General features: G+C 46.1%; 2 protein-coding genes across 2 annotated transcripts in view; one reads left to right on the forward strand and one right to left on the reverse strand.

Annotated features, from left to right (window-relative positions):
• csnk1g2b (casein kinase 1, gamma 2b) overlaps window positions 1-3,036 on the forward strand; it is a 94,375-nt gene extending 91,339 nt beyond the window's left edge. Inside the window, exon 12 of the transcript XR_009129764.1 lies at window positions 2,925-3,036. The gene's annotated coding sequence lies outside the window, so the exon portion shown is untranslated. The remainder of the gene's footprint in view (window positions 1-2,924) is intronic.
• LOC131129150 (nuclear receptor subfamily 2 group F member 6-like) lies at window positions 1,307-12,264 on the reverse strand. The gene is made up of 6 exons (XM_058072355.1): window positions 11,272-12,264; window positions 10,728-11,181; window positions 8,013-8,107; window positions 3,982-4,316; window positions 3,655-3,901; window positions 1,307-2,419 (listed from the first exon to the last, which is right to left on the reverse strand). Exons 2-6 carry the CDS (start codon window positions 10,994-10,996, stop codon window positions 2,145-2,147), a joined length of 1,221 nt encoding a protein of 406 aa, XP_057928338.1. The 5' UTR covers window positions 10,997-11,181; window positions 11,272-12,264; the 3' UTR covers window positions 1,307-2,144.
• Window positions 12,265-12,669: the final 405 nt, after the last annotated feature.

A 12,669-nucleotide genomic window follows, 5' to 3' on the forward strand; every position in this document is an offset into this window, starting at 1 on the left:
GGGCATGCCCAGCCGAGAAAAGGCCCCGGGGCAGACCTAGGACATCCCGGAGGGATTATGTCTCACAGCTGGCCTGGGAATGCCTTGGTGTCCTCCCGATGGAGCTGGAGGAGGTGTCCGGGGACCGGGAAATCTGGGCTTCCCTACTAAGACTACTGCCCCCGCGACCCGGACCCGGATAAGCGGAGTAAAATGGATGGCTGGATGGATGCGCATGTCTATGACTATTCCTATTTTTTTCCCTACTATTCATTATTTTACCACAGGATAAATACCCGGACTTTAGACACAATAGTTTCCAAACCTCTTTTCCAAATGACCTTTGATCCCACTGTTTTGGAAAAGCTGCATCATATTTCGTTTTGTGTATTCATTCATTAATTTATTCATTTTCTACCGCTTTTTCCTCACGAGGGTCGCGGGGGGTGCTGGAGCCTATCCCAGCTGTCTTCGGGCGAGAGAGAGGCGGGGTACACCCTGGACTGGTGGCCAGCCAATCACAGGGCACATATAGACAAACAACCATTCACACTCACATTCATACCTATGGACAATTTGGAGTCGCCAATTAACCTAGCGTGTTTTTGGAATGTGGGAGGAAACCGGAGTACCCGGAGAAAACCCACGCATGCACGGGGAGAACATGCAAACTCCACACAGAGATGGCCGAGGGTGGAATCGAACCTGGGTCTCCGAGCTGCGAGGCCTGTGTGCTAACCACTTGCCCACTGTGCAGCCTGCCACCTTATAATATTATAGTATTCATTCATTCATTCATTTTCTACCGCTTTTTTCTCACGAGGGTCGCGGGGGTGCTGGAGCCTATCCCAGCTGTCTTTTGGGCGAGAGGCGGGGTACACCCTGGACTGGTGGCCAGCCAATCACAGGGCACATATAGACAAACAACCATTCACACTCACATTCATACCTATGGACAATTTGGAGTCGCCAATTAACCTAGCATGTTTTTGGAATGTGGGAGGAAACCGGAGTACCCGAACAAAACCCGGGAACACTGGGAGAACATGCAAACTCCACACAGAGATGGCCGAGGGTGGAATTGAACCCTGGTCTCCTCGCTGTGAGGATCAATAACCTTGATCCCTTTAAATGTACCTTACCGTATAACGTCTTTTACGATATAAAACATTAGGTAATAGTGTTAGAGTCCAGCTAACCGCCGTGCCGCCATTTTGTGTATTTTGACTCTTAAAAGAACATATTGTAAATAAGTGTTGACATTTAACAAAAATGGATTTAGCAAGACAAACATACATCAGATGAAGTTGTAGTCTTAACATGAACATTTCATGACCAATTTACTCCAACAAGTGCCAACAGCATCATTCTGGCCCATCTGTAAGGCCATGTTTTCACACAATGCATAACAACATTTGTCCAAAAAAAAAAAAACCTAAGTGAACTACCCTTAAACAGCAAAAAAAAAAAACATAACAATAATCGTACCTTTCATGTAGGATGTACTCTTCAAATACAAAAAAAACAATCACTAGAGAGGTCTGTCTTTGGGATATTCTTCCTAATACATTCTTGTGATAATGGACCTTGATCCCTTTAAATGTACCTTACCGCATAACGTCTTTTACCATAGAAAACATGAGGTAATAGTAATTACGCCAAAACAGTCAACAGTCAACGTCTCTGTAGTGTGTTAAGAATGTAGTTTGTGTTTTCTGCCGCTGGGGGGCAGCAAATCCTGCATAATGTAACTTCTTTTCACGGTGTTGCCTTTTGAGCATAAATATAGGTGTAGCTGTTGCACATATACATAATACATCATAAACTTGACATTAAATGGGTGATACAATACATTTGGTACTTCCATATACAGTCAGTGTGTGCATGGAAGTAGTGTTGCTATGGCTTCATTTGGACTTAAAGCAGATAACACACACTCAGAGAGGCTTGGTAAGGGTTGGGTAGGAGGTAGTATGTGCATACGGCCTTTTATAGGCCGTGTTTATGTCCATGTTTTTATATTTTATATTATGTTGTTTATGTCCATAATGAAGCAAAGAGATCCGACGGAGACCAGAGCATAAACACCACAAGTGCCGCAAATACTTTGACCTCTTTATCTCCAATCCCTAAAACTCCTTCTCTGCATCCCACTCCGCAGGGGTTCACTGTCCCGGGGCGTAGGGCCAGTTGATGGAGCTCCCTGACAGCTGCATGTCACGGATCAGCGTCTCGATCGGCGTCTTTCCAACCAGCCGCATGAAGAAGAGCTGTGATATGAGGTTGGCCGGGACGGCCCGTAGAGCCGGGAGGCGCAGCAGCAAGCGGCCGAAACGCTGAGGCTGGTTCGGGTACTGCAATCTCTCGTACTCGGTCAGGGCTACCTGGGCCTTCTCCTGCAGGGACTCGACGTGGGCCGGATCCGTCAGACCACATGCATCTGAGAGGACGATATGGCTTTATTAGGTGCAGAAGGTGCGTACGCGTGCACACATATAGTTTAGTTCCAAATATGAAAACTGTAAGTAATTAATAATAATAATAATAATAATAATAATAGGCGGCACAGCGGTCTAGTGGTTCGCGCGCAGACCTCACAGCTAGGAGACCAGGGTTCAATTCCACCCTCGGCCATCTCTGTGTGGAGTTTGCATGTTCTCCCCGTGCATGCGTGGGTTTTCTCCGGGTACTCCGGTTTCCTCCCACATTCCAAAAACATGCTAGGCTAATTGGCGACTCCAAATTGTCCATAGGTATGAATGTGAGTGTGAATGGTTGTTTGTCTATATGTGCCCTGTGATTGGTTGGCGACCAGTCCAGTGTGTACCCCGCCTCTCGCCCGAAGACAGCTGGGATAGGCTCCAGCACCCCCGCGACCCTCGTGAGGAAAAAGCGGTAGAAAATGAATGAATGAATGAATGAATAATAATAATAATACAGTAAACCTCGGATATATCGGACTCGGATATATCGGAAATTCGCTCACAACGGACAGATAAAAAAGAACCGATTTTTCTGTAATGCATTTCCAATAAAAATTCATTGCATATATCGGATTTTTTATAACGGATTTCGCCTATTTCGGACAAAATCTCCAGTCCCATTCCAATGCATTTCCATTAAATTTCCCTCGCATATATCGGATGGCCGCATCGTGGCGCTCCGATTCGCCGAATCGTGACAGGCCGCTATACGACGTCATTTGCAGCGTTTGCAGCGTTGCCTGCGCGTCCAGGTACATTGGAAACATAGTCAAGGAAGTGCCTTTTTATAACGGATAAAATCCGATTTATGCATATACCGGATATAAATCCGATATATGCGTAAAACGGACATTTTCCGTTATACGCATATAACGGATTTCGCTTATATCGGACAAAACCAGTGGGAACAATTGAATCCGATATATCCGAGGTTTACTGTATTTAAAAGCGCCTTTCAGGACACCCAAGGTCGCTATTTATTTATTAATGATGCTACATTTGTAAATAAGTGATTTTGATGTTCGGACAAATGAGTTCAGAGGTCGTGTCGTTGGATCTGAAACCTGACTTTGCGTATTTGCGTATTTGCGTATTTGCGTATTTGCGTATTTGCGTATGCATGTGACCGTTGTCATGTGACCATTTGAGGTGACTTTCCAGGAGTCGTGTCGTCACTCGGGTAACCACTGACCTGGCGAGAAGAGAGCGATGGCTTTGAGGCAGCTGTACTCCGCCGTGTCCACTTGCAGTCGATTGAGTTTGTCCACCTGGTCCTGGAACACCCTGACCTGGTCCATGAAGGACACCACCCTCTCGGCGGACATGGGGGACGAGTGGAAGCCGGCCGCGGCCAGCAGCGGGGCCATGTGGAGAGGCAAAGCGGACTGGGCTGCGTTTAGAATGAAAAGTTCACTCCAGCTCAACCTCAGCAGCGCCACCTATATGGGAGTCCGAGTACAGTATAATCATACTTCTACACCTTTATTCTGTCATTTCTGCAGATCATCACAATACTGACCTGCTCAGAAACCGGCAGCTCTGGAAAGTATGGGATGTTTCTGGCCCACTCGATGGTGCTGAAGAGGAGGCGAGCGGCGAGCTCACAGATGCTGTCGATGCCCATGACGGGGCCTCCGCTGGCAGTCGCCCCCATCTGTGCCTGGCTGTAGGGGGTCCCGTAACGGCTGTTGGGGTACGGCTCGGCCCGAAGCAGCTGAGAGATGAGCTCTGACACCGGTTGCCCGTTGAAGTAGTCCGCCCCCAGGTGGCCCGGCAACATACCCCCCGCTCCACCTGCCCGGGAGTTGGGACTGATACCTGAGTGGGAAGGAGGGATGCGCCCCCGCTGGACAGCTGCAGGGACGGAGGACAGGAGACATTTTGGAGGTAAGTTTACTACGACTCCAACAGTGGTTATGTATACAGTATGTACCATCACATTGTTGTATCTGGCACTTCTCTGGCACAGGAAGTGGCTATCATGGCACTTCCTTCTAAGTGCCACCGACGGCTCAACTTTGCTTTGGAATGAAGTGATGGAAAAAATTCATTCATTCATTTTCTACTGCTTTTTTCCTCACAAGGGTCGCGGGGGGGTGCTGGAGCCTATCCCAGCACCCCCCGCACTCTGGACTGGTGGCCAGCCAATCACAGGGCACATATAGACAAACAACCATTCACACTCACATTCATACCTATGGACAATTTGGAGTCGCCAATTAACCTAGCATGTTTTTGGAATGTGGGAGGAAACCGGAGTACCCGGAGAAAACCCACGCATGCACGGGGAGAACATGCTAACTCCATACAGAGATGACAGAGGGTGGAATTGAACCCTGGTCTCCCAGCTGTGAGGTCTGCGCGCTAACCACTCGACCTCCGTGCAGCCGAGCATATTCATTTATTCATTCATTTTCTACCGCTTATCCTCACGAGGGTCGCGGGGGTGCTGGAGCCTATCCCAGCTGTCTTCGGGCGAGAGGCGGGGTACACCCTGGACTGGTGGCCAGCCAATCACAGGGCACATATAGACAAACAACCATTCACACTCACATTCATACCTATGGACAATTTGGAGTCGCCAATTAATTAACCTAGCATGTTTTTGGAATGTGTGAGGAAACCGGAGTACCCGGAGAAAACCCGGGTAGAACATGCAAACTCCACACAGAGATGGCCGAGAGTGGAATTGAACCCTGGTCTCCTAGCTGTGAGGTCTGCGCGCTAACCACTCGACCACCGTGCCGCCCCATGATGAAAGAAATAATAATCAAAATTCAAGACAACAATACAAATTTTTGCGCCGCATGGTGGACAAGTGGTTAGCATGATGGCCACACAGCCGGTAGATGTGATGATATGGGTTCTAATCTCCGTTGGTCAGTGTTTTTCCAGGTAATCTGGTTTCCTTCCACATGTCCAAAAACATGACTACTCTAAATTGAGTGTGAATGATTGTTCCACAAGGAAGTGTACACCCTGCCTCTCGTCCAAAGTCCAGAGGATGGGCTACACGGCGATGGAGTGGTTAGCGCGCAGACCTCACAGCGAGGAAACCCGAGTTCAATTCCACCTTCGGCCATCTCTGTGTGGAGTTTGCATGTTCTCCCCGTGCATGCGTGGGTTTTCTCCGGGTACTCCGGTTTCCTCCCACATTCCAAAAACATGCTAGGTTAATTGGCGACTCCAAATTGTCCATAGGTATGAATGTGAGTGTGAATGGTTGTTTGTCTATATGTGCCCTGTGATTGGCTGGCCACCAGTCCAGGGTGTACCCCGCCTCTCGCATGAAGACAGCTGGGATAGGCTCCAGCACCCCCGCGACCTTTGTGAGGATAAGCGGTAGAAAATGAATGAATGAATGAATGATCCAGAGGATGGTGTCCGTGTTGATCTTGCTGCTATATCGTATCTTTGACATTTTCATTCATCATTTATATGTATTCATATGCATTTCTGGTCGGGTTGATTGGATTGCTGTGTATGATTCAGTTGATTCAGTTAGCATACCTTTAGCATACCGTTAGCATAGATTGATGACACTAACCAAGGTTTGACTCTAATAAGGATAGGGATGTGTAATAGTACATAGTTAGAAGCATACTTTGAGACTAATCATTGCGAGTTTCTGTAATGAGGCGTTGTATTGTACCTTTCCGTTGCTCAAACCATCACATGTTCCTTCACAAGGCCAAAGTTAACCTCCACATTTCTAGGTAATGTGGAAACAGCACATGGTGCGTCACGCCCACAGTCAGTCAATAATAACCAGGCCCGATATAACCTCTGTCCTTAGTGTGCTTACCGTAACAACACTGCAGTCAACTGACTTGTTCTTTTCTTGTTTAATTGGACTGCTTGTCTTCAGCCCCCCCTGCCCCCCTTAACCCCCCCACTCCCACCCAACCCCCCCATCCCTGAGGATCAACAGCTGCTAGGAGTTGGTGAAAACACGCCTTGAGTTGACAGTATAAATATTGTTCTTGGGTCGCTAAGAAAGGTCACTGCTTGCCTTATCTATCTATCTGTCTATCTATCTATCTATCTATCTATCTATCTATCTATCTATCTATCTATCTATCTATCTATCTATCTATCTATCTATCTATCTATCTATCTATCTATCTATCTATCTATCTATCTATCTATCTATCTATCTATCTATCTATCTATCTATCTATCTATCTATCTATCTATCTATCTATCTATCTATCTATCTATCTATCTATCTATCTATCTATCTATCTATCTATCTATCTATCTATCTATCTATCTATCTATCTATCTATCTATCTATCTATCTATCTATCTATCTATCTATCTGTCTATCTGTCTATCTCTCTATCGGTCTATCGGTCTAGCGGTCGTTCAAGTCGTTCTGTCGTTCTGTCGTTCTGTCGTTCTGTCGTTCTGTCGTTCTATCGTTCTATCGTTCTATCTATCGTTCTATCTATCCTTCTATCTATCCTTCTATCTATCCTTCTATCTATCCTTCTATCCATCCTTCTATCCATCCTTCTATCCATCCTTCTATCCATCCATCTATCCTTCTATCCATCCATCCATCCATCCAGCTATCGTTCTGTCGTTCTGTCGTTCTGTCCTTCTGTCGTTCGGTCGTTCTGTCCTTCTGTCGTTCGGTCGTTCTGTCGTTCAGTCATTTGGTCGTTCTGTCGTTCTGTCGTTCTGTCGTTCGGTCGTTCTGTCGTTCTGTCCTTCTGTCGTTCTGTCGTTCTGTCGTTCTGTCGTTCTGTCGTTCTGTCGTTCGGTCGTTCTGTCCTTCTGTCCTTCTTTCTATCATTCTATCTATCGTTCTATCTATCGTTCTATCTATCGTTCTATCTATCGTTCTATCCATCCATCCATCGTTCTATCGGTCGTTCTGTCGTTCTGTCGTTCTGTCGTTCTGTCGCTCTGTCATTCTTTCCTTCTATCTATCGGTCTATCTATCGGTCTATCCATCCGTCTATCCATCCGTCTATCCATCTGTCCATCCATCCATCCATCGTTCTATCGTTCTATCGTTCTATCGTTCTATCGTTCTATCGTTCTATCGTCCTATCGTTCTATCGTTCTGTCGTTCTGTCGTTCTGTCGTTCTGTCATTCGGTCGTTCGGTCGTTCGGTCGTTCGGTCGTTCTGTCCTTCTGTCCTTCTATCTATCATTCTATCTATCGTTCTATCTATCGTTCTATCTATCGTTCTATCTATCGTTCTATCTATCGTTCTATCTATCGTTCTATCTATCGTTCTATCCATCCATCCATCGTTCTATCGGTCGTTCTGTCGTTCTGTCGTTCTGTCGTTCTGTCGTTCTGTCGCTCTGTCATTCTTTCCTTCTATCTATCGGTCTATCTATCGGTCTATCCATCCGTCTATCCATCCGTCTATCCATCTGTCCATCCATCCATCCATCGTTCTATTGTTCTATCGTTCTATCGTTCTATCGTTCTATCGTCCTATCGTTCTATCGTTCTATCGTTCTATTGTTCTATCGTTCTATCATTCTATCATTCTATCGTTCTATCGTTCTATCTATCATTTACATTACCTTCCTTGCGCATGCCAACACGGAAACACTTCTTGAGTCGACAGTACTGGCACTGGTTGCGATGGTGCTGGTCGATTTGGCATTCTCGGTTGGATCTGCAAAACAGAATCATGAATGTAACGACACAGAAACGTAGTTATATTCAACGTAGATACGCATATGTGCTTTGCATGGACATGTTGACTCCTCCCTCCCCCCCCCTGGCTCTCACCGACCTCTATGATGAGTGAAAAGCGCGAGGCGGCGTGGCTGAATATCTCAAGGCTGTGACCTTTGTAAATCATCAGCCCCTACACGCCCTTGTGTCGCCTTTTTACAGCACGACGAGGTCTGGCAACATTTCACAGCCAGCTCCTTTCAGCCCTGGATGTGACACGCTGATTAAAAAGACACATTCCTTTCAGGGTTGGAGAATTATTATGAGGGGAAGAAATAAGCACAGTCTGTAGCCCAAGGCTCCCTGGGCCAAGAGCAAAGAATTGAGATGCAACACTTGAGTTGAAGAATAATGGCGGTGGTGACCCTGTGGGGGCAATCCAGCAGCATATGACTGACCTTCAGGGTGATCATGTTTTTTTTTTTTTCTTCTTCTTCTTCTTCTTCTTCCCTGGGCTGAGACTTGTGGAACACATCACTAAATGCTGAATAGGGGACACATTTCCTATAGATATCCTGCCTGGAAATTCCGTACTTTATTATTATATTCCCAGAACATTGTTGCTAGAGCGGGAACTAATCCGTATGTTACTATAGTGCTGTTGTTTTTATTGCAAAGGTGTGTTGTACAGCTGATTACAATGGTGATATTTCGTATTTGATATTTCAAAACAGGGCTGCACGGCGGTCGAGTGGTTACCGCGCAGACCTCACAGCTAGGACACCCGGGTTCAATTCCACCCTCAGCCATCTCTGTGTGGAGTTTGCATGTTCTCCCCGTGCATGCGTGGGTTTTCTCCGGGTACTCCGGTTTCCTCCCACATTCCAAAAACATGCTAGGTTAATTGGCGACTCCAAATTGTCCATAGGTATGAATGTGAGTGTGAATGGTTGTTTGTCTATATGTGCCCTGTGATTGGCTGGCCACCAGTCCAGGGTGTACCCCGCCTTTCGCCTGAAGTCAGCTGGGATAGGCTCCAGCACCCCGTGACCCTCGTGAGGATAAGCGGTAGAAAATGGATGAATGAATGATTGACTTCTCCTCATATTTTGTGTGGAAGTGGTAACTTTTTGGCTTCTTATTTTGTCTTTCCCCACCCTCGGCCACCTTTGTGTGGAGTTTGCATGTTCTCCCCGTGCATGCGTGGGTTTTCTCCGGGTACTCCGGTTTCCTCCCACATTCCCGCCTCTCACCCAAAGACAGCTGGGATAGGCTCCAGCACCCCCGCAACCATTGTGAGGATAAGCGGTGTAAAATGAATGAACAAATATTTCCAAACACTCCTCTTCCGATTTCGCATCAACATTTGCGATAAAAAAAAAATTAAATATAAAAGTGATTCCTTCTCTCTCCTTCTCTCTTCAATTGCCATTGTTCACTTGCGACACAATGCCTCACACAATTATTAAACGCATTTAAAACATAAAATGCACAACTAGTCACCATCAATGAACAATAATGTAAGATGATTGATGAACAAATACAATAGGAGTCACATGGTGCATTCAAGGACTGCCGATAAAGTGCAACGCCTCAATGCTTAACGAGAAAACATTATCAGTGAAGGATAAAGATATAAGCATATAAAAATGTTGCATTTTATGACTTTCGGTCGTTCGGTCGTTCGGTCGTTCGGTCGTTCTGTCCTTGTATCTGTCCTTGTATCTGTCCTTCTATCTATCGTTCTATCTATCGTTCTATCTATCGTTCTATCTATCGTTCTATCTATCCGTCTATCCATCCATCCATCGTTCTATCGGTCATTCGGTCGTTCGGTCGTTCTGTCCTTCTATCTGTCCTTGTATCTGTCCTTGTATCTGTCCTTCTATCTATCGTTCTATCTATCGTTCTATCTATCGTTCTATCTATCCGTCTATCCATCCATCCATCGTTCTATCGGTCGTTCTGTCGTTCGGTCGTTTGGTCGTTCGGTCGTTCTGTCCTTCTATCTGACCTTGTATCTGTCCTTCTATCTATCGTTCTAGCTATCGTTCTATCTATCGTTCTATCTATCGTTCTATCTATCCGTATATCCATCCATCCATCGTTCTATCGGTCGTTCTGTCGCTCTGTCATTCTGTCATTCTTTCCTTCTATCTATCGGTCTATCCATCTGTCTATCCATCCGTCTATCCATCCGTCTATCCATCTGTCCATCCATCCATCCATCTATCGTTCTATCGTTCTATCGTTCTATCGTTCTATCGTTCTATCGTTCTATCGTTAGATAAGCGGCATAGAAACTTGAAATTGTTAACAGAACTGAAAAATCAGCTGTAATTTTGCAAGAATAAAGTCAGAATATTGAGAAAAAAATTGTCAATTTGACGAGAATAAACTTGTAATATTATGAAAAAAATTTATAAAGTATTACTGACGTATTCTGCTAAAAAATATATATTTTTTTTTTACCAAAAATCTACAAATTTGTATACTAAATCACTAAAATACGCTGACACATCAACACAGCAACATAATCCAGGTTTCAGAGAACGGAAAAGTGCAAGTAAAAGTGTAAAAAAGTGTCAAAATGCGTTTTTCCGAAGCGCCAAGGTTACCTGCAGGAGTAGTTGAGGTTACGTCTGATGCTCCTTTTGAAGAAGCTCTTGCATCCCTCACAGGTGAACACACCGTAGTGCTTCCCGCTGGACTTGTCCCCGCACACCACACAGTCCACTACGCAGGCCTTGTCCTCCTCGGCGACGTCCACGTCGCTGCTTCCGGCGTGCGGCGAGCTCTCCTCTTCCTCCCTGCGCAGGTAAACCTTCTCCCCCAGTCCACTTGTGTCCCCGTTGGGGTTGCCCCATCCCCCGCTAACCATGGCCATATTCTCGAAGTGTAGATCATACACCGACCGACACTCAAATTTATAAAAAAAAAAAGCAATTCTCGGCGTTGACCTTTCTGTCCTCGACTCGTCTGGTCTTCTTTAATCTGGCTGCACCTTCTTGTTCTTGCCTTTCACCTTTTGTGTTTGCCGCCCTGACCTCCAATCAATGGCTCCTGAGAAAACTTTACACACACATTGAGCGGTTCAGAGTTCAGCCAGGAGATCAACAACTAAAAAAAAAAAAAAAAAAAAAGGGTGCAGCCTGCTCTTACCCAGGAAACAATAAATTACACTTTGTCTCCCACTCTGGTCTCTCTCTCTCTCTCTTTTTTTTCCCCTCCTTCTTACTTTCGCTGTCCCTCCTTAAAAAAGACCAAGCGTTAAAAGTGTCCCTCAGCACAAACAGTCGTCACTATGACTCTTACGTGCGTGACTGCTTTTTCTTTCTCCAAGAAGGACAAGTGGGACGGAAAATAAAACAAAGAGTTCTCCCTTCAGGCAGGGTTAAACTACCCTGCCCTCTGCTCCAACTCCTAAACTAGTCCAACCAGTTCTTGGCGCGGTTGTAGAGGTGTTATCTGCTGATCTGGGCCAGCTCTAGTCCAGACTCACTCTTGACTTGTCGAGGCAGAGGTGACAAGTGGCGAAAAAGGGGGCTAAATTGGAAATGTTGATTCGGGAAAAAAAAGGGAAAAATATGGAGATAAGAAGAGGAAGGGCACTTTCAATAAAATAAATGATCCGTGATCTGAAATCCAGGGAATGCTGACACTCGCTCCTGGTGTTTTATTATTAAAAACGAGAGGGCTGAGAAAGACAAGAAGGGAAAAAATGTTCATTAGTCCTCTTGGCTTTTCCAATGCTCAGCTTGAATGTCACAAAAAAAAAAAAAAAAAAAATTCCGGACCTCCTTGGAGAAGTTTTCCCAAACTTTTTTTCCTTCCCTGTCTTGTTTGGTCACTGCTCATCCAGGAGTAACAAACCAGAGGCCATAACCTTCCCGCATTCCCTGTCAGGGAGTTACGGTGTACTGTTGCATGACTCTCGTCCGTCCGTCCGTCCCCGTCCCCCCCTTCTTTTCCCTGTCCTGTGTCAGCTCCGAGCGGAATAATAAATGAGTCAAAAGAGCAGGAAAAAGCCGGTCACACGGCTGAGGAGCAGCCAGCCTCCTCTCTCGGTCTCGCTCAGTCAGCTCCGTCTCCCCCTTTAGGGAGAGTAAGCGTGCGCGCGTGTGTATGTATATGTGTGTATGTGTGTGTGTGTGTGTGCTCAGGGATTTGACACTGCTATTCAAGCCCCGCCGTTGCCATGGCGCCCGATGCCTTATAAGGCCAGCAGAGTCAAAGAGCACAGAGCAGGCCGCAGCCACACACACACACACAGTCATAGAGAAAGAATGCCTGACTGGCTGCCTGCCCCCCCCCCACCCCCCCCTCTGACCTCGGGCCATCCAGAGAGTTAACCCCAACGTTGCCATAAGACAAAGACGAGCGGGTGTGGGGGGCCTGAGGTGGACATGTCACACGGAGGCGTATGGCACCCACACTCATGTTGGTCCACTTCCACTCTAATCCTCAAGACTTCCTGTGACTTTGTTGACCTAATAGTAATAACAACGGTGTCGGAGTGTGACTTGTGAAAAGGTTACATGATAAAGACCCGGGCTTCTT

The sequence above is a fragment of the Doryrhamphus excisus genome, chromosome 5, assembly GCF_030265055.1.
Source record: "Doryrhamphus excisus isolate RoL2022-K1 chromosome 5, RoL_Dexc_1.0, whole genome shotgun sequence".
Classification (NCBI taxonomy): domain Eukaryota; kingdom Metazoa; phylum Chordata; class Actinopteri; order Syngnathiformes; family Syngnathidae; genus Doryrhamphus; species Doryrhamphus excisus.

Coding starts and splice junctions, on each gene's coding strand:
- LOC131129150 (XM_058072355.1), bottom strand. CDS start 10,996: ATGGCCATGGTTAGCGGGGGATGGGGCAACCCCAACGGGGACACAAGT. Junction 4,317..8,012: donor TGTTGGCATGCGCAAGGAAG/GTAATGTAAATG, acceptor CCGTCCCTGCAG/CTGTCCAGCGGGGGCGCATC. Junction 3,902..3,981: donor AGCTGCCGGTTTCTGAGCAG/GTCAGTATTGTG, acceptor ACTCCCATATAG/GTGGCGCTGCTGAGGTTGAG.